At 42.4% G+C, this 27,723-nt stretch overlaps 5 protein-coding genes across 12 annotated transcripts; 4 read left to right on the top strand and 1 right to left on the bottom strand.

The window, feature by feature from the left end:
* The first annotated feature begins 857 nt into the window (after positions 1 to 857).
* Positions 858 to 3,493, top strand: LOC119554720 (ADP-ribosylation factor GTPase-activating protein 1). Of its 2 annotated transcripts, XM_037865734.1 has the most exons (5): positions 858 to 1,244; positions 1,318 to 1,865; positions 1,927 to 2,131; positions 2,526 to 2,585; positions 2,663 to 3,493. In XM_037865734.1, exons 1-5 carry the CDS (start codon positions 1,185 to 1,187, stop codon positions 3,188 to 3,190), a joined length of 1,401 nt encoding a protein of 466 aa, XP_037721662.1. In that variant the 5' UTR covers positions 858 to 1,184; the 3' UTR covers positions 3,191 to 3,493. The 2 variants fall into 2 exon arrangements, with proteins under 2 accessions (XP_037721662.1, XP_037721663.1); XM_037865735.1 differs by lacking the exon at positions 2,526 to 2,585.
* Positions 3,494 to 4,090: 597 nt separating this feature from the next.
* LOC119552942 (probable calcium-binding mitochondrial carrier CBG00135) lies at positions 4,091 to 16,694 on the top strand. Of its 6 annotated transcripts, none has more exons than XM_037862896.1 (8): positions 4,091 to 4,224; positions 4,820 to 5,459; positions 6,578 to 6,704; positions 6,761 to 6,848; positions 6,907 to 7,018; positions 14,167 to 14,325; positions 14,391 to 14,964; positions 15,062 to 16,694. In XM_037862896.1, the coding sequence occupies exons 2-8, from the start codon at positions 5,007 to 5,009 to the stop codon at positions 15,295 to 15,297; spliced, it is 1,749 nt and encodes a 582-aa protein (XP_037718824.1). In that variant the 5' UTR covers positions 4,091 to 4,224; positions 4,820 to 5,006; the 3' UTR covers positions 15,298 to 16,694. The 6 variants fall into 6 exon arrangements, with proteins under 6 accessions (XP_037718824.1, XP_037718825.1, XP_037718826.1 ...); XM_037862897.1 differs by having other exon boundaries at positions 4,206 to 4,220; XM_037862898.1 differs by lacking the exon at positions 4,091 to 4,224 and having other exon boundaries at positions 4,841 to 4,980; positions 5,039 to 5,459.
* A 649-nt stretch (positions 16,695 to 17,343) lies between these two features.
* On the top strand, positions 17,344 to 20,161 carry LOC119555069 (SET and MYND domain-containing protein 4). Its single transcript, XM_037866277.1, has 5 exons — positions 17,344 to 18,024; positions 18,423 to 18,765; positions 18,825 to 19,361; positions 19,470 to 19,691; positions 19,756 to 20,161. Exons 1-5 carry the CDS (start codon positions 17,454 to 17,456, stop codon positions 20,072 to 20,074), a joined length of 1,992 nt encoding a protein of 663 aa, XP_037722205.1. The 5' UTR covers positions 17,344 to 17,453; the 3' UTR covers positions 20,075 to 20,161.
* A 296-nt stretch (positions 20,162 to 20,457) lies between these two features.
* LOC119554225 (RNA polymerase II-associated protein 1) lies at positions 20,458 to 27,637 on the top strand. The gene is made up of 13 exons (XM_037865053.1): positions 20,458 to 20,637; positions 20,704 to 21,011; positions 21,072 to 21,300; positions 21,361 to 21,799; positions 21,858 to 22,343; positions 22,400 to 22,709; positions 22,773 to 22,858; positions 23,696 to 23,933; positions 23,992 to 24,149; positions 24,208 to 24,745; positions 24,849 to 24,987; positions 25,055 to 25,467; positions 25,534 to 27,637. The coding sequence occupies exons 1-13, from the start codon at positions 20,511 to 20,513 to the stop codon at positions 25,705 to 25,707; spliced, it is 3,645 nt and encodes a 1,214-aa protein (XP_037720981.1). The 5' UTR covers positions 20,458 to 20,510; the 3' UTR covers positions 25,708 to 27,637.
* On the bottom strand, positions 22,696 to 23,647 carry LOC119554226 (general odorant-binding protein 69a). Of its 2 annotated transcripts, none has more exons than XM_037865054.1 (5): positions 23,493 to 23,647; positions 23,355 to 23,433; positions 23,202 to 23,293; positions 23,033 to 23,135; positions 22,696 to 22,970 (listed from the first exon to the last, which is right to left on the bottom strand). In XM_037865054.1, the coding sequence occupies exons 1-5, from the start codon at positions 23,562 to 23,564 to the stop codon at positions 22,870 to 22,872; spliced, it is 447 nt and encodes a 148-aa protein (XP_037720982.1). In that variant the 5' UTR covers positions 23,565 to 23,647; the 3' UTR covers positions 22,696 to 22,869. The 2 variants fall into 2 exon arrangements, with proteins under 2 accessions (XP_037720982.1, XP_037720983.1); XM_037865055.1 differs by having other exon boundaries at positions 23,355 to 23,430; positions 23,493 to 23,583.
* Positions 27,638 to 27,723: the final 86 nt, after the last annotated feature.

The following is a 27,723-nucleotide window of genomic DNA, read 5'->3' as shown; positions in this document are numbered from 1 at the left end:
GAGCTGCATCCCCAGTCGCCAGTGGTCGGCACATGAAGACTGCCGATCGATCTGGAAATCAGATCAGCGTGATAATGTATAATTTGTTGGAGTGTTTTGGTGTGCTCGAAACAAAGGCGATGCCATCGCGTAAGGTTAATTGAATTTGCTGGAGAGCGGAGGGCGATTTTTTCCGCAATGTTAAGAAAGCTTATGGTGGCCTGGAATTTATTATTGTTTGACAAGTTAAAAATACAATTTTGTGTTGTAGCTTGCTCAATTTAGTTATTTGTTTTTCTTGCTCAAATAAAATTATTTCACAAGTTTCGTCTTAAAAATGACATACTCTTTTCTAGGATATAGATTTTAAATAAATTAAAATTCTTTCTTGATGTGAAAATGAGCTTCAGTTGATATAAAAAATGTAAGACCTTAACAAGGGAAATAATCTTAAACCGTTCCAAGTTAATACAAAATAAATATATAAAAAATGTAAGACCTTAACAAGGGAAATAATCTTTAAACGTTCCAAGTTAATACAAAATAAATATAACAGTATTTTATAAAGTCAAATTAAAGTTTGATTCAAGCCAATATCTATTGATATGTAAGAAACAATTTATAAAATGTTTAGGACAGAGAATGTTTAAAAACCTATTAATTATTAAATTAGCTTACATATTACTATACTTAATATGTATTCACATATTTAATTTTTGAACTCCTATAATAATACATAAAGTAGAACAGACAAATTTCTTCCAAAATTCAAATAGCCCGCCCTTACCTCTAAAACAATCGATATATCGATACCTTCCAGAGGGACTGCAGACTCACCGTCTTTTGTCCTTATCACTTTACTACGCCTTGGTCACACTGCAAACCCATTCCAATTGGGACACGCTTAACATTTTTTTTGCCAATTTGCCATTATTTCTGAGCGTCTCAGCTGTTTCAAAAAATTTGCAAACCAACTAAATGTGTTTTACCAAGTGTTTGTCGCACTCCTTGGACTTTAAATGCTCATAAGCCGCCGTGGGAGCTTAGAACCGCACTTTGCTGCCGAGATTGCACCGAAATCAGCGCCAGCGTCAGCAAATTGCCCATTAGCAACTTGGTTTTATCAGCTGCGGAAACTGAACGCCAGTTGTTGGGAAATCCACTAGACAAAGGGCAGGCGTAGGAAACCATAGAAACCAGTTGCCATGGCGAGTCCCAGGACGCGAAGGGTGCTCCAGGAGCTGAAGCCCCAGGATGAGAACTCGGTGGGTTTGCTTCTAGGCGCATATCTCTCTGGCAAATCCTAAAATTACCTTTTCTTCTCCTTGGAATCCCCAGAAATGCTTCGAGTGCGGAACTCACAATCCCCAGTGGGTTTCCGTGACCTATGGCATCTGGATCTGCCTGGAGTGCTCCGGCAAGCATCGCAGCCTGGGCGTTCATCTGTCCTTCGTGCGTTCCGTCACCATGGACAAGTGGAAGGACATCGAGCTGGAGAAGATGAAGGCGGGCGGCAATCGCAATGCCCGCGAGTTCCTGGAGGATCAGGCCGACTGGAACGATCGGGCGCCCATTACACAGCGCTACAATTCCAAGGCCGCGGCCCTCTACCGCGATAAGATAGCCACCTTGGCCCATGGCAAGAGCTGGGATCTCAAGGAGGCAGAGCAACGAGTGTCCAGCTCCAATAGCTACAGCGGAGGAGGCTCCAGCAGCAGCAGCTCCCAATCGCGACCCAGTGCAACAGGTTATGGCGGCAGTGGAGGATATCAAAATGGAGGAGGCGGCGAAACTGGAGGCTATCAGCAGTACCAAACGCAGGAGTTCAAGGACCAGAAAGAGGAGTTCTTCAGCAAACGCCAAGTGGAGAATGCCTCCAGGCCAGAGTAGGAACTACATCCGATCCACCCTTTGTCTGCAAATGTTTAATTTTATTCACATTTCCAGTCACTTGCCACCGAGTCAGGGCGGAAAGTATGCAGGTTTCGGGTTCACACGCGAACCCCCACCGAAAACGCAATCTCAGGAGCTCCTCGACTCGACGCTATCCACTTTGGCCTCTGGCTGGAGCCTTTTCTCCACCAACGCCTCCAAGTTGGCCAATACCGCCAAGGAGAAGGCCGTCACCACAGTCAATTTGGCCTCAACGAAGGTGAGTTCTATAAATGCTTGATTGCATTTTGGTATTTGATCCTTTATTTGCTTATTTTCTCGGATTTTGTTCACTTTAATTTTGATTTCTTTGAAATAGGGACCCTTTTTGGTTTCATATTAATTGTTCTTTATGATTTTTGGTATTCAGTAAATTAAGGACTCGCATTAAGTCGTATTGGTATATGTAAAACTCGTAAAACTTTTAAAATAAATAGTTCTATGATTAAACTTAAAAATTTGAGTGTAAATGTAACTATAATACGTATAACTACCAATTTGTTATCTAAAGAGAACAAAATCTGTAAAGTATATTCCCAATATTGGATTATTTGTTTGTTTAGTTGTTCTACTTTATTTGCTTGATTTATGTATTTGCTTATTTTTTGTTGTAGATTAAAGAAGGAACTTTGCTAGATTCCGTTCAGAGCGGAGTTACTGATGTAGCCTGCAAGGTCTGTAGTTGTGGAAGCTTCCGCCTTGATCCTGGTATAAAACTAATATACTTGCTCCATTTTATATTCAACCACAGGTCACTGATATAGGCAAGCGAGGCTGGAACAATTTGGCGGGCAGCAACATTTCGTCGCCCCAGGGAGGATACAACGATCCCAACTTCGATGACAGCGCCTATCAGCGCTCCAATTCGGTGGGCGGCAATCTGACCGGCGGATTGGGCCAGCAGAGCGGCGTTAGCGACAGCGACTGGGGCGGCTGGCAGGACAACGCCAACAACAAGACGCACCTGACCAGCTCCAGTTCGTATCACAATCAGTTGAGCAGCAGTAGCGGCACCGCCACCGCCGGCCTCACCCGCGACGACGATTGGTCCGGCTTCGAGGCATCGAACTACCAGAGCGCGGAGACCTCCTACCAGAATGCTCCGTCCGGCGGATCGACTGCCCGCCGCAACATGAAGCTGCAGGACACTTCGCAAAAGCTGAGCGAGGGTTTCGAGAACCTGGACGTGAAGAATGTCAAGCCCAAGGCGGCCACCGCTTCTTTGTCGGGAAACAAAGCCAGCGCCGAGGACGATGCCTGGGACCTGTTGATGAAGTAGAAACCGATACCGAATCCGAACCGATTGTATTTTGTATTCCATTCAGTTTGTTGTGTCTCCTTTGTTATGTGTTTTGATGTCAGGCCGAGGCTGTTGTGCGCGCATTTAATGTAACTAACTGAATATGTATTCCCCCAACTACCGGCAAGCTCCCAACTTACATACCGTGCAACTATTTCCGTTTATTTCCACAGTTTAGACCAATTTTGTATAGATCTACTTAACGAATTACCTAGCTTAAAATATATACCAGGATTCTGAGGGAGGCGAGATGAGAAAATACATATTATGTGAACGAGTGTAGCGGTTGGCTTTGTTAATGGGTGGGCTTACAATGGAGTTATAATGGAAAAATCTGAGAGTACTATAGAAAGAAGTTATGAATTTGAAACTTATTATTTACCTACAATCTAAAATTTATTCAAATATATCTTCATAGCAGCTAAAATGTATTTTTGGCGGGAAATTGTAAGGATGCCTACTTATCCTTACACTTTGGGAACTATCTCCAATCGCAGAGCGTTCCAAAATGAACGCTAGACTAGCATGAAGGAAGATTATCAAGGGGTCCATCTGGCAATATACAAAATAAAACTGGGACATTTTTGTTTTGTGTCTTCAAAGCTTTGCATTTTTTTTACATGGTCTTACATGGTGGAAGTGTTTTTTCGGAATACGAGATTTAAGTTGTTCAAAAACTCCATTTGTTTTTTCAGGGATGTGCTCTGTGGAATTGGGATATTGGTAAAATAGTTATAACGATAATTTTAATTATTAATTTAAAATATGTGGTGTGACCAGGCACACGAATTTGAGTACTGGCTTAGCAAAGTCATGAACCGCCTTCCCTGGTATAATTTAAGGTATTTCCGGGACCCAAAGAAGTATATCTAGATAAACATTCGTGGTCACACTGTTAAACCCAAATTCGATTTCGCTTAAATTAAAGAGTTCTGTGTGATTCTGCTTTAAGCCATAAGGCCACAGAAAAAGCATAAAGTCAGACTAACCTCTCCATAGATCCCGATCAGTAGGTAATGGCCATGAGAACAGAAGGAATGCAGTCAAACTTTCATTACTTTCTTTTGCATATCCACATTCCATTCGTCTGAGCGTGTGTGTGTGTGTGTGCATGAAAATCGAGTGCAGAATAATTTTTGCCAAATTGGCAACAATGCGCCAGCGTTTCGCGAGAAATTTGAGTCACACCCGGCTGGAGAAACGCTGAGAAAGGCGCCGAGAATTGAGAAATAGCCACGAGAAAGTGGGAATTGCCCGTTCTAAGCCTCGCTTGAAAGTAGAAAGTTCGAGTGGCTGGGGAAACTCTCCCTTTTCCCTTTCCTCCGCCCTCTTCACTTTTGGAGACATGTGCGTGCGTGTGCGTGAGGCTGTGGAATTTTCAAGGTTTTCCGGAAATTCGTTGGCCTTCAAATTGGCAGCGAAAATCAATGGTCTGCTTGGAGGTCCAGAGAAAGGGCACCCACATATCTATCAAGCACATATTTTCCAACCAACCCAGGATGACTTCATCGCGGGGGAAACCCGATACCCTGCTAGGCTTGTTTATTTATCTTTCGCCCAGACATAACATTAAAAACTAATGTTTACCATCCATAATCCATCTTTCAGGCCATCGATCTTTCCACTTAATTGCCCCGAGGTGACCAAAATGAGCCGGCCATAAGCAGTTTTTGCCAGCACGTAATCCCCCAGAGAATCCAAACTCCGATACCGAGCAAACCCAGAGAAATCCTTCAGCTGCCAGTTAATAGAAGACTAGAAAACTCGAGGTAAACTGTAAACACTAGTGTGGAGAATGGTCAGAAAGCAAGTTGGAATCGAACACAGCGCATCCTTAGCAGTTAGCAAGCAGCAGGATCAAGGGGAGCAGAATTATAAGCCAGAGGATCAGAAGCCGCAGGATCAGAAGCACCACATCGACATCGACTTGACGCCCGATCCGGCCAGAAACTTAAACTTCGCCCAGCAGGCGCAGGCCACCTACTCCGCCCGCACCCTAGCCAACAGCCATGAGCACGGCCATCAACTCGGCCTCCAGCATGCCCATCTCGCTACCACGCCCTTGCCCTATGACCTGCACGAGGTCGCCAGCTCTGGCTCCATCCTGCCCACCGAGATCCCCATCGAGGACGAGGAGCGACTGGAGCGGATCTTCAACAAGCTGGACCGCGACGGCGACGGGAGGATCGACATCCACGACCTCTCGGCGGCACTGCACGAGTTCGGATTGTCGAGCGTCTACGCGGAGGTGAGTGGGGATTATAAGATTTCTGGTTATAATTTTAGAAACTAAAAAAGAAATGGATTGACTAATCATTTTTAGCAGTTCTCATTTATGAAACTTAGTTTTTTTATATGCTAACTGAGTTCCTGTACATAGAATATGTCGACGACTTTTTGAAATAGAAAATATATTTTTCATCAACATGTTGATTCCGTGCCCGGTGCTCGCCTTTCTCTCAGTGAACTGCATTGCCATTGTTCTTTCTTAAAGAATATTTAGCAAACGTACAACGGTAGAGATCAATAATATGCGGCCTTGGGTAGCGAATGTATCTGAGAATCTTAAATTATACAATGTACATTCATTAGAACGCCCCTGATCTGGGCAAAGCATTTGGCACGGCAGCTGACCCTGGGCAGCTTAACCCTCATATCAATGTGTCATATCTGTACTTGCCAAAAAAGGGCTCATTAAATCAAGAGAAATGTGGTTTGCCAAAAAGGAGAAACAAATCTATTTTTAGACGAGCACATTGTTTTTGCCCGTAGAAATGTTTTGGTTGACTAGCAAATTTGGTTTGTGGTATAAATAGCTGCTTTATTTACATTTTAGACAAAACAAACTAGTAGTTATTGGTCATGAAGATAAAAACCATAAGGTAAAATTGTGCTAGGCTATTTTGAACAGATATGGAGCTGTATAGATTTTCCTGTATAATGCAAGATCATAGTTAGGGATTTTTTTATAAACGTCTGTCTGTGATTGCCCAAAATACTTCTAGTAAAATCCTTAATTTATTATTTTACCCTGCACAAATCATCAGATTGTGAAATGACATGCAACAAGTACTTTGACATGTTCGAAAAGCAATCAGAATTGGATTAGCTGGTATACAGAGGGTTAATGTGCAGACGACTGAGGAGATTTTTATGGTTTCCGCTGGCGAAGCCCTCGTGATACGGGAAATTGATTTGTTTTCACGATTCAGGTCGATACTGTAGTCAGAGGCATTATGCTACAAGCCCGCAGGCGTGTGACATTAATTTCCAGTAATATTCCGGGAGTGTATCAGTAATATTCCGCAATTACTTTGGGCTATGAAAATCAAATCAGTAATATTCCGTCTTTATTCTTCTTTACAGAAATTCCTCCAGCAGTCGGACAAGGATCAGAGTGGCAACGTGGGCTTCGCCGAGTTCCTGCATTATGTGCGGGAGCATGAGAAGAACTTGGTCCTGCAGTTCTCACACCTAGACAAAAACCGCGATGGTGGGTTATTACTACCCCTTAATTAGATTAGGTTTTATAAATGAAACCTATTGCAGGCAAAGTGGACTTGGAGGAGCTGATTTCCGCATTCAAGGACCTGGGCCTGGACATTGACTTGGACGAGGCTAGGAATCTGCTCACCAGGTGGGTAAACCTATTAACTTTTAATGAAATCTGTTTATAATGATGGCTTGTCTTGCAGAATGGACAAAGACGGCAGCCTGAACATTAGCTTTAACGAGTGGCGTGACTTCATGCTTCTGGCGCCCTCAACGGACATTCACGACTTGATTAAATTTTGGCGGCACTCTACTGTAAGTTCCTCAACTGACTATCTATAGTAATTAGTGCAAGTTCTTGAGTTAAAAGCAGAGAGTTTGTTTTTTGAAATAGCCATGTACATAACATTTAGTAACTTTGTAGCTGTTTAACGTTCTCGTATTTTAAACTAATTGCCATCTTTTACCCTTCTTATCCCCGCCCATATACAAAACAAAATCAAACCGACAAAAAAACACTCCACACCCTAACGATCTAAACTGTCGAATGTAGTTCCTACACCCACACTACTCCTGACTAACTGAGGAAGATCTGAAGGTACATATCCGTCAAGTTACATATTACGATTATCATTAATATTGTTGTAGTCCCTCCCACGTAGAAACAGGGCACTCGAAAACACATACGTACATTTATACGCCCGGACACTGAACACTCCCATCCCACCCGCCGAGAAAGGCGTTATCATTCGGTCCCATTTGCTAATCAGCCACAAATCGTATTGCCTGCATGTGTATTATTTTCGTAGAATTATACCTTTCGAGGACCGCTCAAGAGACTGGGTTTTTAGTATGTGGGTGTGATATGATCGGCGCTCTCTTAATCACTATCTCTTTAGTGGGAACTGACGTAAACGTTACGCTTATTTCATCAGACTATTTAAATTCCCGCTTTATGGGAAGTCCGTTAATGATATCGTTCCGCCCGCTTATCGGGATAATTTTCACATTGTCATAAAGATCCAGTATTTTTAGTTACACACAAAAAAACTTGCATGTTCAATTTGAGGGTGTAATTGTTTGAGTTAATGATACAAATATAACACAGAGTTTAACCTTCTAGCATTTGAATTTCTAGCTAATCTATATTATTTGCATACCTTTAAATCTTTTCTTGTAAAATATATTTAAGTGTTTTTTAACTTCTTACATGAGTCAAACAATATGTGATTCTGCATTGAATGACACAGTTTTCTTGGAAGCTTTATTGTTTTGTAAAATACATCTGGTTTGTTAAGTAGTTGAATCATTTAAAGTTAAAAAGAAAAGGTTTTGATTGCCTTCAATCCCTAAAACTTTTTTAAAGGGCAATTTAAATAAGTCAAAGGTACAGCTGTACCCGAAAACTATAATACTGAGTCACTGCCATTATTGCTTTTTTTTGGCACACCAGAGTAATTAGAAATATATCTTGATCTAATATTACTTCAATATTGTTCGAAATATCACCGCATTATCTAATTTCTTGCTGTGTGCCGAGCCAGGTGACGTTATCATCGCTTTGTTGTCTGCGTAATCATTTTGTTTACTTTTATCATCTTTTGCTCACTGTCACTGTTGAATTCCACAATTTATATCAATCCCATGTAACTGGAAAATCGGAATTAATGAACGCCTCTGTGCTTTTGCCATTTAGAGAATTTTCAGAGCCGTCGATCGTCTGGAACCGCTTTTTTCAAATTTTAGATTATAAACTGTGCTTTTTTTTATTGCCGACTGTGCAGACTTGAAATCATAAGGTCAACCGGCTCCAGGGGATTGTTGTCAGGCAGACTTGGAAAGGCGAGTTCTCGGCAGCCGGTTCATTGGCTCTGACGTGCCACCAGCTAGCTAGACAGGTCCCGTTTCGCTTCTATTTATAGGAACGTTGCAAGGACACAGGTCCCGAATAGCTATCCTCTTGCATTCGCCTGATGGGCAGGAAAAGTAAACGGCTGGCCAAGTCGAAGCCTGCGCACTAACTGGGCTTTAATTAAGTTGCGGCCATAATTAAGTTGCCTGCACTACGATGATTGATTTGCCTTTTCCCGCCGATAAGGCCTACATATGTGTATTTGCTTTCTAGTTAGTATGTTGCGAAAACTATTTACGCGAATTGTGTGCCCCGTAATCACTCTTGGCCAAAGTCCGCTGTCTAGAAGTTGTAATTGTCGCGCACTTGCGATTCTTTTCGAGAACTCCAGAGGCAGTTGCTGTAACCAGTGATTTTTATATATTCCTGTTCGGAACCCCTCAAAGTGAGCTAGCTAACAACTTAAATATTGTATAAGTCTTAAAAGGCATAGCAGAGAGATATCACTATATCACGCAGTTAGGACTTGGACAACTCTATTCACCAAGTAGGTGAATGATACTTGCATGATTGTCGCAATCACATAGTTCAAGTGTTTCTGGGAACTGTTGTTTATTGTTCGAGACATTGGCAATTTAATGCCGTTGGGGGCTCGTTAAGTAGGCAATTGAACAGCACCCGGTGCAGTTAACCACATCTATTTATTGGGCATCGTAAATTAATTCCAGCTGGTTAAGGTATCACTTACAACTGCCACATCTCTCAACAGGGGCCGGCCCTAAAAATGGGTGTGTTTCCAGCTTTTCACGGACTTTTTACGCTTATCTCGAGCGATAGTCTAGAGTCTTGTGGTCAGAGCTCAGTTTTCAATGACTAGCTTGTTATTCCGACGATTATTTTTTTTCGGTTTGATAAGAGTAATCCATTTTTATTTTGCGTTTTTATATTTAGTTTTAAATGTGTTTTCTGTTGACGACACGCGAAAAGTCTGCCGGTGGACCTTTGGGACTGGGCCTAATCAGAAACCCTATTTACAAATATGACGTTTACATGGTAATGAAGTGGAAAAAGTTTCCAGCGTCTGTAAACAGTCAAGATCACCTCTATAGAGAGAGCGTCATCCAAGCGGGGAGCTAATAAAGTCACACGCCCGTCATGTGGCTATCAACGCGGTGGCAGACCCTCGAGATGGTGCTAAATCGGTATGATCCGGTTTGGCATGCGAAAAGTCGCTTTTGTGATAAAGATTCGAAACGTGTAAACAATAACAGGCAAATAAATGCCAAAAGTGTCTGGCCCATTGACTAAAGGTATCGTTTATTAGCTACATTTCGCACCTCATTTTATCGATGTGGAAGAGAGTATTCATTCGAACCTTTTCATTCCAAAATATTATATTTTTTAAAAGAAAACTTCTTAAGAATTATTGAATGAGTCTCGAATGGGACCACTACTGATAAATATTGTTTCTGTGAATGAACAATGAATAAGCTTGATAAAGTAAAAACATACTATACAATACCATTTTGGAGTTATATTTGTTATAAACCAACTTAACTATAAAGAAACATAGAAAAAAACTAAAATGATTTTTTTAAAAATGAAACAGCAAAAATCATCATTCATTGTTTGATTTGTTGCTATTTTCGAAACATTCCTTTATGATTTTTAAACTGATACGAGGATCTTTTATACAGGGTACCTATAGCTTCGATCCCTCATTCCCAGACGTTCTTATCCTTAATTTGTTTGTTTTGGCTGTCAAAAAAAATGGGAAATTACGTAGAGGGGTGGGGGAAATGCGTGTCAAAAAGGCTCATGGAATGATAGCTAATTGGGAAGAAGCCGATTCTGGGTGGTGGGGTTTATTTTCCCTGGTAGGGGTTGTACAGAGGCCGCACGCGCGCTGGCCCATCATAACTGGGGGAAAAAAGAGAGGTAGTCGCGAAAAGCACACAGGCCCACGACGGGTGTACTTTGCTCTCGGGAAGCTACATACTTATATATATGACGAAGCTTCGGCCGCGATCGTCGGGGCTCTCAGGTCCCCCGATTGCTCGGATTCGGTTTTAGTCTTCAGTCAGCTGGCTCCCGCGTTGGTTGTGCGCGCGTTAAACCCTCAAGCCCCTTTAATAATACAAAAAGCCCCTGCACTGGAGCGTGGTTATATAATTGAGCTCGAGCGCTATTCTCTTTCGCGACAAGTGTAAACACAATTGCAATCAAGCGAATCGGGCAAAGTCTGGCCGCTCTATAAGGCCACAGCATCCACAAGATAGTATATATCTATCTGAAAAGAAATATAGAAAAAACCAAAAGCCAAAGAGAGCTGCAATACGAATATATTTTGTAACAACTTCGAGTGAAAGTTTGCAATTGTTTTCGGAACAGTGAAAGCCACATTCCGGCGCAAAAATAGGCGGAAACGGAAGACGGAGTTTGAGATCGGAAGTGAAACAGTGCAAACCTGACAAGATGCTACGGAATAGCACATATCAATACAATCTGCCCGTCGATTACCACAATATTCAGCAAATGGCAGTCGCTGGCGATATGATGGAGGATTTCGTGGTCATATTCCGCGATATGATGGGACGGGTAGGTTGATGACAGGCCCCTTTTATGAGCCTTTCAGGCTGAACTGTTGTTCTAAGAATCAATACTTTATATGACCCAGCTGCAGCGGAAGCTGACTCATTCGATTATTATTTTGCTGTGTTAATCTTATCGTATGTGGTTTTTCCTGGAAGTTTAACGGGGGTCTCCATGAGGCAGTCTCTATCTTGACATGCCCAATGAGATTATAAGTTATTCAGATCTTTATAAGAATGTTATTATAAAATATATCCTTTTTTTTAATTTTTAAAAAAGATCTTCAAGATCATTCCCATGTTTTTGGTTTCAAATTTATTTTTAGTATTCGAAATATCTTGATGCCCCACAGATGATACCCATTTTATTGATATTTTCTCCCCGTACATCTAAAAATACCCTTCAAAATGGCAGCGACTTAATTCCCAATCCGCTATTCAACTTCGCAGCTGTTGCAATTGTTCGCTGCACTTGTGCTTACACAATATTTCATTTGGTGCGTCGTCGTGGTTTTGGTTTTTGGTGTGGTATTCGTTTTTCGAGTTGCCCCATGGACGTTTAAAGTTGCCTAGCAACAGACCGCCGATCGATGGATGGCGGGCTGAAACGAGCTCCGACGGTTGAGGTGCTGATATGGAACCGGTCCGTCCCCGTCCCCGAAACCCCGAATTCTCCCTGCAGGCAGTCTTTAACTTTAACGATCGCCGAAGACGACATACTTAGCTCGCACACACACATGGCAGGCATGGCAGTTGGCCTAAGATTTGCGACTCGCGTGGCTCTCCCTCTGTCTCTCTGTTTTTCCCATATGAATTCTATTTTTTTTTTTACAACTTGTTGCCAAGCGCCTGCAAACGTCACGCTTTTTGTGCTCTTGGCCAACTGGGCGTATGTGTGTTAATGTGCCTAAACATCATATGAGTATAACAAGTATACGCATAGTAGGCGACTGAGTCAGCGCCTTGTGATGTTGATGACCCCCCACCCCTTGACGTCTTATCCACATTTTGGTCAAGCCCCCAGAATTTGCTTGACGTCAACAGTTTTCTCTCTTAATAAACGTGTTGATATTTACATTACACTGTTGATGATGTTTACTTTGAAACTCACTGACGTCGCAGGGGGATTTCAGCCGCAGTAAATTCTGCGGGCATGAGTCAAGTTCAGCGATCGGTCGATGATCTACTGTACCTACATGCCTTGAAAAACCCCAGATATCGGGCTACAATAGCCTTCCTAACCCGCTTGATTAACCACTCAAGCGTAGTCGCCTTGAATTTGTGTTATTCCAAGGTGTTTTAAAGTTTGTAAGTGGCTCTTTGTAATCAAAGATCATTCATTCATGGTTTTTGAAAGACCCAGGTTAACCTGTTTTATTTTTCACCTAGTCTACGCTCCTTTCACGGCCATTTCCACGTTTGTGCGCCAAATTCACGACTAACTTATAAATAGATCATTGTGTATAAAAAAAGCTACGATTCGCAGTCATGTGATATATAAAATATATATAAAACAATTCGGAAATGATAAATTCCATCACGAATGACGTTGCAGTCAAGAGGCCAATTTACATTCCGTAAAATTTCCATTGCTCTTTTTGCGCTGGATTAATTTTCCATTCCAAATAATTCCCACAATCCCACAATAGAGCCCATGTGATTGCTAGTCGCTAATTATGAGTGCAAACTCAAGTCGTCGTAAATTGCTAAGTACACTTAACCCATTCAGTGAACTTAACCCTCATCTGCCATCGTTATCAAAGGTCAAATTCACATTCTGCAAAGAGTCTTCTCGAAATTGTCACCGTGCGAATGTGACAATCACGCAAAATATTTTGTCACATCAAAAGCGGATGTGTTTACCGGAACATACTGGATAAATCTTGCTCTGCCAAATAGGTAAACAAATCACTTTAGTGCTGTTATCACTCGCATGTCTGTTGTCCAAATTAGTTTCAATGACATTTGGCCATGGGGGGGAATGAGTGTAATAACCTTTTATTTTCGCCCTGAACTTCTGGCAATTTTCTTTATAACTCTCTCACTGGTAATCAATGGGATTCGGTTGGGTTTTTGCTCGCTCGAAAGCTTTATACATCACAAGACTTGATAATGGTTATCAATTTCAGACAGCTTTTCGACTATCAGCGGCATTAATTCGATTTAAAGCCAAAAGCTGTACAATTCATAGAGACAAGTAATATTTCACCTCATTCAGGCCCATTCTGGCGTTAGTTTTTTATAAGAGATCTGCCAAATTGCACAACCAATTGGCGACAGACAAAGGCGAGCCAATTATAATTATTTTCGGGGTGGGGCACGTCTAAAGAAAACACATATCGAGAAAATAAAGTACATAGATGCGGCACGAACCCCCGATATATATAGTTGCATATGTGTTTATGCACGAGCAGCCAAACTAAACTAATGTGAATGATATAACTTTTGTTTACGACTCTTGCATCGTTCTTTTTCACCTGCTTCCGCAATTCTCACTCAGCCGATGGGGATTTTCGTGGCGCGTGTAAATTGTTTAGTTCCCATCACTCTTTTGCATTCTGCATAAGCAAGCAGCATTATTATTTAATATTACCACACCGCAGTGCGATTACCTTGTTTTTTAAAAGGGAGAACAGTCAGTGACTAAGTGTTTAGATGATGGAGCTAGAGGTTCTCAAGGAAGTCGTCAGCTTAGCGGGAGAAGCCCCAGTATGTCACCTATCTGATGATATTCTGGTAGTTTATATGCAGGAAATAGTTGTAGAACAAAGTGTTAAATGCAAACCCATTTCATCCCTCCTAAAAATGTCTGTTTTATTTTTGTTTTTATAAGCTAAAAGAGGATATAAGCTTCATCTTACTGTGTTTTATAAGTTTCAATAAGTTAAGAATGATGGAATGCATATTTTAATTCGCCTTCTAACAACCTTTCATTCCATTCAACATAGACTTGTAAAATCTTAGAATTACATCTATAAATCCTGAGTATTTTCTAACCAATTTCCTTTTGATAATTGCAGTACCTCGACATTGGCGAGGATATGAATGTACCTGATGACTTCACACAGAAAGAGATGCAGACGGGCCTCTGGTGGCGACACTTGGTGGCGGGTGGCATAGCTGGAGCAGTTTCCCGGACATGCACAGCGCCGCTGGACAGGATTAAAGTGTACTTGCAGGTGCGTCTCCCCCTTACAATCGATACTTACCATAAATATACTAACGGATGAATTTTACCAACCAGGTACAAACGCAAAGAATGGGAATCTCAGAGTGCATGCACATCATGCTGAACGAAGGCGGATCGCGGAGCATGTGGCGAGGCAATGGCATCAATGTGTTGAAAATAGCCCCCGAAACGGCTTTCAAGTTTGCTGCCTACGAGCAGATGAAGCGACTGATCCGCGGCGACGATGGCAGCCGGCAGATGAGCATTGTGGAGCGTTTCTACGCGGGAGCTGCGGCAGGTGGAATTTCACAGACCATCATCTACCCCATGGAAGTATTAAAGACGCGCCTGGCGCTCAGAAAAACGGGTCAGTACGCGGGCATTGCCGATGCGGCGGTCAAGATCTACAAGCACGAAGGAGTGCGTAGCTTCTACCGTGGCTATGTACCGAACATACTGGGAATCCTGCCCTATGCCGGCATCGATTTGGCGGTATACGAAACTCTCAAGAGGCGATACATTGCCAACCACGACAACAACGAGCAGCCCAGCTTCCTGGTCCTCCTGGCATGCGGCAGTACATCGAGCACACTGGGACAGCTCTGTTCCTACCCGCTGGCCCTGGTTCGCACTCGGCTACAGGCACAAGGTGAGACATGTTGCTATTATTTAATTTGATTAGGGTTCCTCCTACCTTCTATTCTGTTAACGTAATGCTATAATTATTTTCCCATTTTCTGTTGCAGCCGCCGAGACAATTGCCAATCAAAAGCGGAAAACGCAAATACCCCTGAAGAGCAGCGATGCGCACAGCGGCGAGGAGACGATGACGGGCCTGTTCCGCAAGATCGTGCGGCAGGAGGGTCTGACGGGCCTGTACCGCGGCATCACACCCAACTTCCTCAAAGTCCTGCCGGCGGTGTCCATCAGCTACGTGGTCTACGAGTATACGAGTCGCGCCCTGGGCATCAAGATGTCGTGAGAAGTCTGTCCTAATCTCGCTCCGATCAGGTTAACTCGGCTCGGCCCGGCCACCCGGCAGCGGCCCCGCTCTGCAGGGCGGATCGGGCTGCGGCCGGGTATACGGCTGGTGATCCGGCTGACGCTGTGCTCCACTTTGTATAGTAGTAGCGGTAGGATAGGTCGGTGCGATCGCCACTCGCTCTCTGCTGCAACGAGACAGTCTCGTGCTGCTTTCCTTAATTGTAAAACAGGCCTCTTCCATGTTCTGGGTTATCATTTTTAAGTTTTTATAGTTGAATTAGTTTGGTTATTTTCTTAAAATACAAAATAAGTGATACTATGGCTAATTTATTTATAAATGCGAATGAGAAAAATGTTACATTTTGGCGCGTGGCAGACGTGAGCTAATCCCACACATTTCTTAGGCTATCCTGCGACCTATATGTAGGTTTAGGCCACTCTATCTCTTAAGTGCTAATTTATTTACAATTGTACGTAGGATACGTCGAGGGCAATCATCCTCTCGGTAAACTGCTATAAAACACATACCAAAAACGGAACCGGCTTCGAAAAGTTTCACGGGTTTTCAGTTTGTCCCATCCGACTGCTTTCGAAAGCGAAATAGCGTTAATCAGAGTGAGCGAGGCAGGCTGAATGTGAGGGAATCGAAAATCTAATCGACGGTTAGACGGATATTCGGCAGCGTTTTAAGCTTAAACACAAAAGACATTAAAACTACCATGTACTCGTTTTTGCTTAGATTAATGGATTACACAAAATAATGAGAAACACTTAACGTTTACAATGTGATGATAATAGTTTATAATATACACATATACATATACCTACTATAATACCGACTTGTGAGCTCCGGAGCTGTCGCAGTCTTGAACAAGTTCGGCGGCGAGGCTGAAATTTTGTAGCATTTTATTTGTTAAGTTTAGTAACACTTTCTCTTAGATCGTATTGCAATTGAAGCCAACGAGATTAATTGTGACTAAAGCTAACAAACAAAACAAACACACAACACCCACACACACCATGTAATTTATTTTATACATCATGTGAATCTTCTGAACCCGAACGCAAAACCGACCAATCTTAAGTTCAATCCTATTTTATATACATTGTAACGGTTCTGAATTTAAAAGTATATGTATAATTTTGTACCTTACTCTTAATTAGCCAATTGAATTTTGTACGTCTCTAGCGAAAATAATGACTTTAAATATGATTTTCTATAATCCCAAAACATGCTTTACCACAGCACCGCATTTTACTGAAGTCTATCAAAGTATATCCCATTTAAATCATTGGACTAATTTAAATAATCTTGATCATTGAAAACCACGCAATCATTATTCGAGCAAATAAATACAAAAATTAAAATAAATTAAACACAAAAATTGTTTATAATTTATTAGTTTTATGTTTCTTACTCCACAGGATTTTCTGATTCATCTAGTCAGACATAGTTTTAAGTTTATCCTCAATGTTTTTATGAGATGGCGACAAAAGAGCAAGGAGTATCGCAGAATAATGTTAGAAAAATACTCTTTTTTATTTAAAATCTTTTCAAACTGATAAACAAATGGTTGAATAAAATCTATCTAGTCCATGAGAAAATCTAAATATTAATGAATATTTAAACTCAACTTGAATATTTCCAGGCGAAAGAAAATATACTTAACATCTTAAACTACGAATATATAACTACAAATACTCTGATATACATATTGTTATATTTTTGTACGTTTAGCTAATTTTTAAATAAATTATTTAATGTGATTATAAGCCCGATTCCAGTTACAAATAAAATGAATATTATAACTGATCGCTTGCATTTTAAGTGGAATAAAGTTAATTGAAAATAAATAACTATATTGAGTCAAATGAAAAATGTAAATAATTCTATTTATTTCAAAAATAAATGAAAATCTTAAAACATATCGAAAGTGAACACCGATTACGGCTGGTACTAGTTCAAAACTCATCCCGAGTATTTATAATGCTGCGAACTGAACGATCGGTGCTATTTTTGGAGGCCGAACGTCCGCCAGCTGTTTTCAATACTCAACGGCAGTGTGGTGATCGGAAAACGCGGACGATAAGATACTTTTTTTCCATTCGTTGCATCGAAAATCTGTATCAGATTTTACATAATTTGGAGCCAGAATGGAGTTCGATGCCACATATCACCAGATCTGCTCCACGCAGACCGTTCAGTCGGAGAGGCGGGGATTCTTCAATGAATTTTGCTTGGATGTGCGGGATGCATGTGGCGACAAGTGGCTGCGGAACTACTTTGGCAAGCTGAAGTCCAATGCGGCCCGGGTTCTGTCGATTTTCAGCGATCGCGAGGTGTGCGATCCTGTGCTGGGTGTCCTGGAGCATGTGCAGCCGGTCTTCAAGCAGAAGGATGCACTCTTCTCCGCCCAAAGGAGAGCCCAGGCGGATAAGTTCTATCTGATGAGTGGCAACGGGGAGGGCGAGGAGAGCAGGGAGATACTGCAGCAGGCTCTGATGGCCGCCAATCTGGCCGTGATGCGGGCTCCCGACCGGAATGCAGATCCTTCCATCGATGACGGCCTCACCCTGGCTTTGGCCTACAGGTCGAGGGCCTCCATCCTGATCCGCTTGGGCGAGGGCGAGGCTGCCCTGAATGACCTCAAGTTGGCCATCAATTTTGGCCTGGAGCTGAAGACCAGCGTGGATTACTACTGCAAGATGGCCAAGGCTTATGCAGGTGGGTCAACGTAATATATCATCAGGATAATACCTACTAAAAGTGATATATGTTATTCTTAGCACGAAGATTTTTAAAATAGTAGTATCTTTTAAGTCGACTACGCTGTGAGTTGATTCTTCAGTACCAGTATTCAGAAATTCATCAGAAGTTCATCACTAATACGGAGATATTGTTGATGAATCATTCAATAATTGTTATCCAAATGTTTTATTAAAATAATATGGGGATGTCTTAAGACAATTGTCGAATGAGAGAATGAAAGATTTTCAAATCACTTTTTAGAATGATATGATGACTTGATGTGTATAGATAGATGTATAGATAGTGTATATAAATTTTAGCAAAGTTAATTTATTCATATATATTTATTCTAATGGTAACTTCATATATTGCAGTCATGGGAGAACCTGCCCGCGCCGAAATCTCACTGAAGATTGCCGAGAAGATGACTGGCTCCGATCCCACCCACATCGCCTTGTGTCGCAAGGAAATAGCTGCAGTGAAGGGGATTTCCAAGAAAGCCTCCTTGGAACATGTGCCACAACTAGCACATGGCGAGAATCCCGAACTGAGTAGTGCCTCCAAGGTGGTGAGACTGGTGGAGACCAAGGACAAGGGTCGTTTTGTGGTGGCCAACGATGGCCTAAGAACTGGCGATGTCCTGCTCTGTGAAGATCCAGTTGCTGCCTGTCTGGAACCCACTTATTTCGGCACTCACTGTCATAATTGTTTCAAGAGGTAAGGGTAACCCCCTTTGATTCCATTGGTATGTCTATATTAAAATCCAATCCTTACAGGCTGCACACCCCTGTTTCCTGTCTGCACTGCTCGGGAATCGCCTTCTGCTCGGCCCAGTGCATGGGTGAGGCCTGTTCCAGCTACCATCGATTTGAGTGCGAGTACATGGATCTGCTGATCGGCTCCGGAATGTCCATCCTGTGCTTCATCGCACTGCGAGTCTTCACGCAGGCGGCCAGTTTGGAGCAGGGACTGGCCACGGCCAACCTGCTCTTCGAGCACATGTGCTCCCACGAGGACGAGCGCCAGCCGGAGGATTACTTGCACCGCTCCCTGATGGCCGGTTTCCTGATGCGCATCCTCCAGAAGTCCCTGTACTTTGGTCGTCGCAAGACGGAGGGCGTGAATCCCACGGCCGTGGAACTTCAGGTGGCCACCGCCTTGTTGGGTCTGCTGCAGGTGCTACAGTACAATGCCCACCAGATCTACCAAACCCAAGTGACCGACGAGCATCGATTTGACGGCAGCAAGACGGTCTATATTGCCACTGGTCTTTATGGCACTGGTTCCTACTTCAATCACGAGTGCTGGCCCAGGTGGGTTTGTTTTATATGATCCTTAAAGTTATATTTAGTCATCTACTAGCAATTCCCCCGATAATTATTGGTATTAATCCGTTAAAACATTTCTTATTATAATTCTAGCACGGCTTGTCATTTCGTTGGCAAGAAATTGGTTCTAACGGCTACCAAGCCACATCGTCCCAACGAAGTTGTCTCGGTTAATTACGGACCCATTTTCATAAAGAACAACCTGAAGGAGAGGCAAAGATCCCTGCGAGGACGCTACTCCTTCAACTGCAATTGTATGGCCTGCCAGGAGAACTGGCCATTGCTCCAGAAGCTGGACAAGCAAGTGCGTTTTTGGTGGGTACTAAGTCTGTAAAGGATCGATATATCATAATTTAATTATTTTGTTTGCTTACTAAAGGTGCACTTCAGCAAACTGCGTTAATCTGCTCAAGTTCCCCAAGGACTTGGCGAAGGATGTGCGTTGTCCTCGTTGCCGCAAGAACATATCGCTCAAAGAGAGCGTATCCAAACTAATCAAGATCGAGGAACTTTATAGAGAGGCCGCACGCGCCATGGAGGTCCAGAAGACCGGAGAGGCTATTGAACTTTTTAAGGAGGGACTCGAGATGTTCTTCCATGTGGCGGCCCTGCCCCACAAGGATACTTTAGTGGCCCAGCAATCGCTCACCAGATGTTTGTCCGACACTGGCACCACTTTCAAAAAGGAGGGAAAATAGTAACGAAAACTAGTCACTGGCTTATGCATGTATTATTAAACCGTTTTTTCTACTTGAATACAAAATAAAATTTAATTAACTGGAGTAAAGAAATGGGGAGCGAGGAAGTAATTTGGAAGGATATTTAATTTTATACAATAAAATAAAAATATTTATAAACATTTTATTTGCAAATACTGAAATACTGAGCGCTGCATTTAAATTGCATTAAGTCCGTTCCACGATCATTTTATTTAAACAAAATTGGCAACTTTTCCGTTTCAATTTCAAATTCACAACGTACTAAATGTACTAAAAACAGAAACTGTAATGGCGGCACTGTTAAGATGTCTGTTAACGCAGATTGATTTAGATCTCTGGTATATTTAAACTATTCAGAAACGGCCACACTATCATATTGTTTTGAAACATTTTGAGTTTGTTTTTTCCGGTCAAAATGTTTAAGAAACTTAAGCCTGGTGAAACTGAGGAAGATGTCCTGCGGATGGCAGCTGAATTTAATGCGGAGAGGGCCAAAGATCCCAATTTCCAGCCGGCAGCGGCATTTGTGCGGATGGATAAAGGTAGGTTAAGATTGCATTTTGGTACCAAATGTTTATAAACTATTGCTTGTCTATTACTTTTTGTAGCTCCAAAGAAATCCATGTTTGCCCAGAAACGCGAGCAGGCCAAATTGGGTCGTGTTACATCGGTTGCACAAACAAAGCAGGAAGATATTTTACCGGCTGCTAAGGAAATCCCAGAGATTGCAACAAGTGTCGCCACGGCAAGTGAACGAACTCATGTCAACCAAGTTCTGCTCGATGAAATCCAGGAAAACATTCTGGGCGATGTGAAGGGCAGTAGAATGGATCCCAGTTCCCTGGGCAATGTACTGGGTGAACTGGTTGAAAGAACTGGAGGAACCACAAGATCTGCTCTTCAGAATACCAAACAGGTTACATGATGGGATCCTAAACACATTGTTATATGTTTTTAATGATAATCCTTGTTCTAGGCCAACACCAGCAAGCCCCTTAGTATTTTTGCCAAACAACTATTGAAAGCTAGTTCACCAGCTCCCGAAATATTTAAGAGCCAGTCTGATTTACCAAGAAATGAAGGGAGTTCCATAATAAAGGATGCCAAGCTGGGCAAGGAACTACACCAAGAAAACCTAAATGTGCTTAACCAAATGAGCGAACAGGAGATTTTGGCAGAGAAAGAAAGGTTGATGGCTTCTTTGGGTAAGAAAAAGCCTATTTATAAGGTTTAATTTCTCCAATAATACAGATATTGTTTTACAGATCCCTCGCTGATTGCTTTGCTGTCCAAAAAACGGCAAACCAGTAAGAATTCGTCGGAAAAGAAGACATCTCCTAAGATAATTGAGGCACCACCACAGCCACCAATGCCCTCAAAATCCCAAAACCCACCAATTTCCTCCCTACCCGATTCAAATCCAGCTCTGGAGCTTTTGCAGCAGAGCGATAAAGGAAATTGGGTTAATTTTAATCTCGTGGAGGATCACAAATTAGCCTGGATGAGGGATATTCCCGCCAAGCTAAGTGAATTGAAGCCAGGAGAGCAGTTCAATGCTCGATTCGATTGGAAAGGTGTGCTTCTGCCCCACACGCTTAAGGACCAGGACTCTTCAACTCAACTGGACGAGCGAGAACTTTATTTACATGGCGAGGAGGCAGATCGTCCTGGCTATGCACTTCAAGAGCTGTTTCGATTGGCAAGGTACGTCTAGGACTTTCTAGATAAAATTTGTTACCAATTTTCAACGGAACTCTTCCAGATCCACTGTCTTACAGCAAAGACTCTCCGCTTTCGGGGCCATTGCGGGAATCTTCAGTATTTACAACCAGGGTTTCTATGATCAAGTGCTGTCTTTGCCAATATCGAAAATATTCTTTCTACTGCGCTACGGGCTCGATGACAACGCCCCCGCTCAGCTGGAAGTTGTGAGCCGAGCTCTGGCAAACCTATTCTATAATGAAACGGATGAAGTTCTCCTTGATCATATTCAGGATAATGCCTACTGTCATTGGCAGCCAACACTGCAGGTTTTGGGGAATGGCAGTGATGACAAAGAAGGAGGTACAGATACTAATTCCATAGCCTTCCTACAACGCTACATGAAGCTACTGACCACTAGTCAATCTGTTCGAGCGGATGTGGATGAAGACGAATCGCAGAGTCGAATGTCCATGGACGACTTTCAACTAGCTGAAACAGATCTCATGGACTGTTTGCTCAGAACAAATATATTGCAAAGGATTCGGTAAGCAATGAACATGTTTAGAATTATAAATTGCTCTAAAAATAATGTTTTTTTAGATTTATCTTGGACTCTGTAAAGCCAGATAATAGCACAGTTGAGTCCTGCCTGAAATTACTAATAAGGATCGCTCGCACAAGTACCAAAGTGGCTAGACAGTTGGCGAATGACAGCTATTTAATAGAAGTCCTCTTCCAAAATTTCTTACCCTCTTCGAATGGAAGCAATCAGTTTTATGGACAGCCGCAAATTCTCTTCCTAAAACTGATTCGGGTGCTGGTTTGCCAACATCTGGATATAGCCAAGAGTCTTTCTAAAGGAGTTCTTATTGTGCGGCTCCAGCAATACCTGTTCCTTCAGGATAATAAGGTGCGTATACAAATACGCATTTATTTGTATAGTTCACTCTAAACATGGGATTCTCTTGTACAGATCCAGATGGTTCGCGTTCAGATCGAGTCACTGCGCATCCTGCGCTGTCTACTGCTCCTGGGAATTGTGGATCGGGATCTATTCAGGTGGGTGACCGCTACCCAAGTAGCGAAACCATCTGTTTCCATATAAATTTGCCATTTACATCGATGTAGCACTTGACGGTCTCATAAGCGGTTTCACAGCCATCTTTTCCCTCTGGCAAGAGTTTTGTATACATAAATACAAATAATTTAAGAAATGTTAAGAAGTTTACGTACTCTTAGTACCACATGCGCCGACTAATCCAATAATTGTGTCGTGTATTTCCTCCGGTAAAACTTCCACAAGTGACTCCAAGTGCATAATGTTTTGTGAGTCAATCTATAGAGTGAGAAATATTTAATATATTATACCTTCTTTACAAGTTTTTAAGAAGACGATATATACCAATCCGAACATATCAAACATGCAGTGTAGAAAACATTTAACGCCTGGATCGTTGGGTAACAGTCTATTTTGTACGGAATGGTCCATAAGTTCTTTTGTTTAGGCGAAATATACTTTTTTTAAATGAGTTTTTAAAGAATATCATTTATGTACCTTCGGAGGCTCCTGTCTGGTTTAAGCATCGCATTCGTAGTTTCTTAACTTGTTTTATAATCATGGGGTTAATTTCCTGCTACTCGAAATGAAAACTAAATGAGTTCCCATGCAGTTTAATGAGTAGCAAGTACTTACTCCTTGACTTGCAGGAACAAAATCATATATTGTAAGGGCTGCCAGTAGAAGGCTTAAATGCCAGGGTCCCATTATAAAAATGATTTGTAAACCGCCTTTAAAATTGCATAAATCGAACTGAGTATGGTTTGGGCTGCAGCTCACTTTTATAGTAAATCAAATACCGACTGCGGATAATAACTATAGTTTTGTGTCATTTGCAGGCAGTTCCTGCCCGCGCTTCGTCAGCTACTGGATTGGCATGGCAATCACTGTGTTTTTGATGGGGTGGGCGGATCGGGGCTGGTGCGTCAACACGCAGCCGCCCTGTTGGTCGCACTGGTGGCCAGTGGCGAGAGCGGAGCATGCGACGCCGAGGGGCAAAAGCTGCTCTTGGAGCCGCTCAACAATTGTTGCTGCGCCTGGCTACATTCTGCCACCCGTGTTGAAAAGATCAAAGATGTAAGTTGGCCAAGTTACAAACATTTAACTAAGTTAATCCTTAATCCTGTATTTTCAGTTTAGTCAGATGACGCTGCTGAGTGCTGCCCTATATGCCGTATGCTGGTTTTCCCAAAATTGCTACTTGGGGACCAGCAGTTTTCAGACCTTCCTGCGCAGCATCCTTCCGAAATTCGTGCAGTCCAGCGGGTTCATAGCCAGTGTACATGACCTAGTGTAAGTTGGGCTTGGAAGACCTTTACCTATTCAATCACACTTAATTGCTATCTTCCAGAAAGGGCTCCGTCGTGCTGAAACACCCTATTGATAGACGCCATGTGCACGCGGCGTTGCCTAATGTGGGCGCAGTGCTGATGCACGACTATGGGCCGCAGCTGATAGTCAGTGAGACGTATCCGGTGAATCTGTTGAGTAACCTTTGGGCCCTCCTAGCTGTGCCGCTGGAGAGCGGCGAGAAGCCATTGTTCGCGGCGCTTATGCAACCGCCGGTGCTTGAACCTCTGGCCGAGTATCTGCGCCAGCTGGGCTCCCAGTTGAATCGCGTCCTGGCCACCAACTTCTTTGCCCGCAGCGAGCTGAGGTTCATTCACCAGCTGCTCACCACGGACGGCATGGAGACCTACTTGGAGCGCCAGCTGCTGCTGCAGTTGGTCTACAACTATCTCTGCTGCTTGTCCACCGCTCATGCCACCCAGATCAAGAGCACCTTCGAGCGGTTCATCTTTAATGCAGAGTTCGTCGAGTTGGACGAAGCGAGCCTGAAGCTGCTGCAACAATCCTGCCTGGAAATGGTCTATCCACACATAATAGCTGTATGTACTGCTAAGTTAATTTAAAGCGTGCCATTTATATATTTATTCCAGACTTGCAAACAATTTAAACTTACACATATTGATTATTGTACTTTTCCTCCAGGACAACTCCGAGCCGTCGCTATCCTTGAGCTACACCCAAGCGCCCATCCTGCCCGCCGACTGGCCCTTTTTCCAGCTGCGTCTTATCCTCAACAATTACTTGCAAAATGTGCAGCAGCGCCCGGCGGCAATATACTCAGGTGCGATCTCACACTTCAGACTATGCTTTTCTTGGGGATAAACCGTATGTGTACTTTATGTGAACAGAAAATCAAGTGGTCCGCATGACATTGACTTTCGTGCGGCAACTGGAACGAGAGGGCCTGCAGATTGTTAGCCCGCTGGAGAAGCTCATGTATCTGATGATTGCTTTTATGGGCCCCGACTCACAGTTCTTGGTACCGGATTTGCATGAGCTGCTGCGCGACTGTCTGATGGATTTCTACAGGCAGAATGCCAGCCATGACTTTGACTTTGATGTGGAGTTGGCCGATAAGGGCAGATTCGAGCCGCTTTACTATCTCTTTGTCGAACACTTCGAGGCGGCCAGCTATGGCGATGAGCTTTTCAGTTCCCTGCTGCTGTTGCCATTGGCCCAAAAGTATGATAACAAGTGGCGAAGGCGTCTTTGGTCCGAGCACGTGCAGGCTGTGCGTTTTATAAACTGCGATGAAAAGTTGGTAAGTACAAAAGCTGTAACTTTAAGTGAAAGCAAAGAAGTTAGGTTTTCAAATTTTTATCTGCAGTTGATGGGTGGCTTGTCTGCATACTTGGAACCCGTGGAAGAGGAGCCTTCGCTGGTGAAACTGTATGGCGATGCATTGGAGCAAAAGATGGTGCGTCCTGGGAGTATTGCCTATCGGATAGCTCAGCACCACTTTAATCACTCGACATCGCTGCATAAAGCCAAATTGTTTTGATTATCTAAACATTAATTGTCGATAGTAGCTCTTCAGGGGCTGTGGTGGTGAAACTGCGATAAAGCTATTTAATTTCGGAATCCAAAGTCTTTTCCATGTGACAATGTTCTATTTTTAAGATGACTTCTAAAGTGCTACCTTGGAAAAAGATAATGTATGAATTGATTTCTTTTGAGTAGTTAAGAAAGAAATGTATTCCAACATTTAAATAAGCTATATTTTAAAGCTTAGTAATAGTATAACCCTTTCATATGTTAAATTCCGAAACAGTTTCAGCTCATGTGTGAGGTAAATACTGGGAATTCCCTCAGATCAGATACGCAGAGCGTATGTCATTACTGTGTTGCACTTTGACAAGTTTGGCCCTGGATAGGTTAGGCGAGTAATTAGTTCTGCGGTGTATCTTGGTTATATGATTCCTCGATTGTGTAACGGTGCGTTTGGGCTAATTACGTTGGGAAAGCGTAAACTGCCTGTGGCAGGCTGTCGGCTGCAGAGCATTTCGCTATCGACCTCAATTAATTAACATCATTTGACTTATTGACACATGGGCCACGAGAACTTGCCTCCTCCTTGCGACTATCGCAATCGTAAGCTTTGACGGCTGATAAAATATATGTAATTAAAATGAACACAATTGAGGGGCCAGTGCTAATTAAATCATTTGATCTAAGTACTCGTGCATGTTGGTTTTTTGTTTCTTTCATATATGCCTTGGGCAGTGTTTCATCCTCACTTGGTGACAAGTCACGGGGCTTTCGCTTGACACATGGCGTATGCGCAACATTGGGCCTCATAACTTAACTTTCGCATGATTTATGCCCATCGATGTTCTTCATAACACCGCGAGGCGCCAGCCTATGAATGTGTGGGTGATAATTGCTTTTAAATGGACGCTAATTATTTGATAACTACGGGGTGTTAGCGCCGGCGGTAAATATTTGCTAAGGCCCCATAAACTTAACCAATGCTAATCTGTTAAGTCAACTGAAATTATATTTCGATCGAATGGCCTATTAATAGCCAGTCCCAACTTGATTGCCACTTGAGAATTTTAAATTGATATAGAAAGTGGTGCATAAGTTTATAAATTCAAAGCTAATTGCATTCTTATCATGGAATCCTTGACAGTTAATAATAGGGGTGCTTTAAAAGGGGTTGTATTTTTAATGTCCTTGTATTTTTTGAGAACTCTTCAAAGTTCTTTACAACTTTTTCAAGATTATTAAAATGCACATAAATACCTTAACTTCATTTTTAGAATTGCTTTTCTTTGCACAGCAAAATCAATAAGTAGGGCAATGTTTTTGTTTTATAAGGCGCCAAGGACTTCCAGAGTTACATTTGCCCACTTGGAGGGTTGTAGGCCCAATTCCCAGGTATTTGTATATGTTCATTTGCCGGTATCCGGAGTCGCCCCTTATCTGTGATAAAAACATTCGAAATTCTAGATAACGAGCTCCCATTTATTGGCGGCCCTCGATATGACTGTGCTCGCCAGTTAATAAAAACCTATTGGCCTCCGTTGGTGATCACCACGTCCAAATATTTGCATGGCATGCACTTGACAAAGAAACCGGTTTTGATAATACCCTCCTCTTGGGATTCCCCAATTGTCAACCAGCTCCTTTGCAAAATATTTGCCCTCTTCTCTGCCAGCTGAGCGAAGGTGTGCAAAAAAGTCATAGAATACTTAGGTATCTGACTCTTGTATTTGCCAACAGCTGGTAAATATTTGTAAGATGTCGTGGTGAAAAAACAACTGTCAATTTTGACTTTTTAAGACTTCCTTTAAATAAGCTGGGGATTTCTTTATCAAAATGTTTAAAGGGATGATAATAACTTAAATTTATGTAGTACATTAATTTCTATAATAATTTATTAATATTTTAAATTATAAAAAAAATTTTAACACATTTTTAAAGGTGAAAATGTCGTATATTACCAGCACCAATACATTTTCCAAAGGTGATTAACTTAAATTTTCATCGGTTAGAGCGTATCTAAATGCATACA

The sequence above is a fragment of the Drosophila subpulchrella genome, chromosome 3L, assembly GCF_014743375.2.
Source record: "Drosophila subpulchrella strain 33 F10 #4 breed RU33 chromosome 3L, RU_Dsub_v1.1 Primary Assembly, whole genome shotgun sequence".
Classification (NCBI taxonomy): domain Eukaryota; kingdom Metazoa; phylum Arthropoda; class Insecta; order Diptera; family Drosophilidae; genus Drosophila; species Drosophila subpulchrella.
Note: the sequence above shows the minus strand (reverse complement) of the source record. Positions and strands in the feature narration are given on the sequence as shown.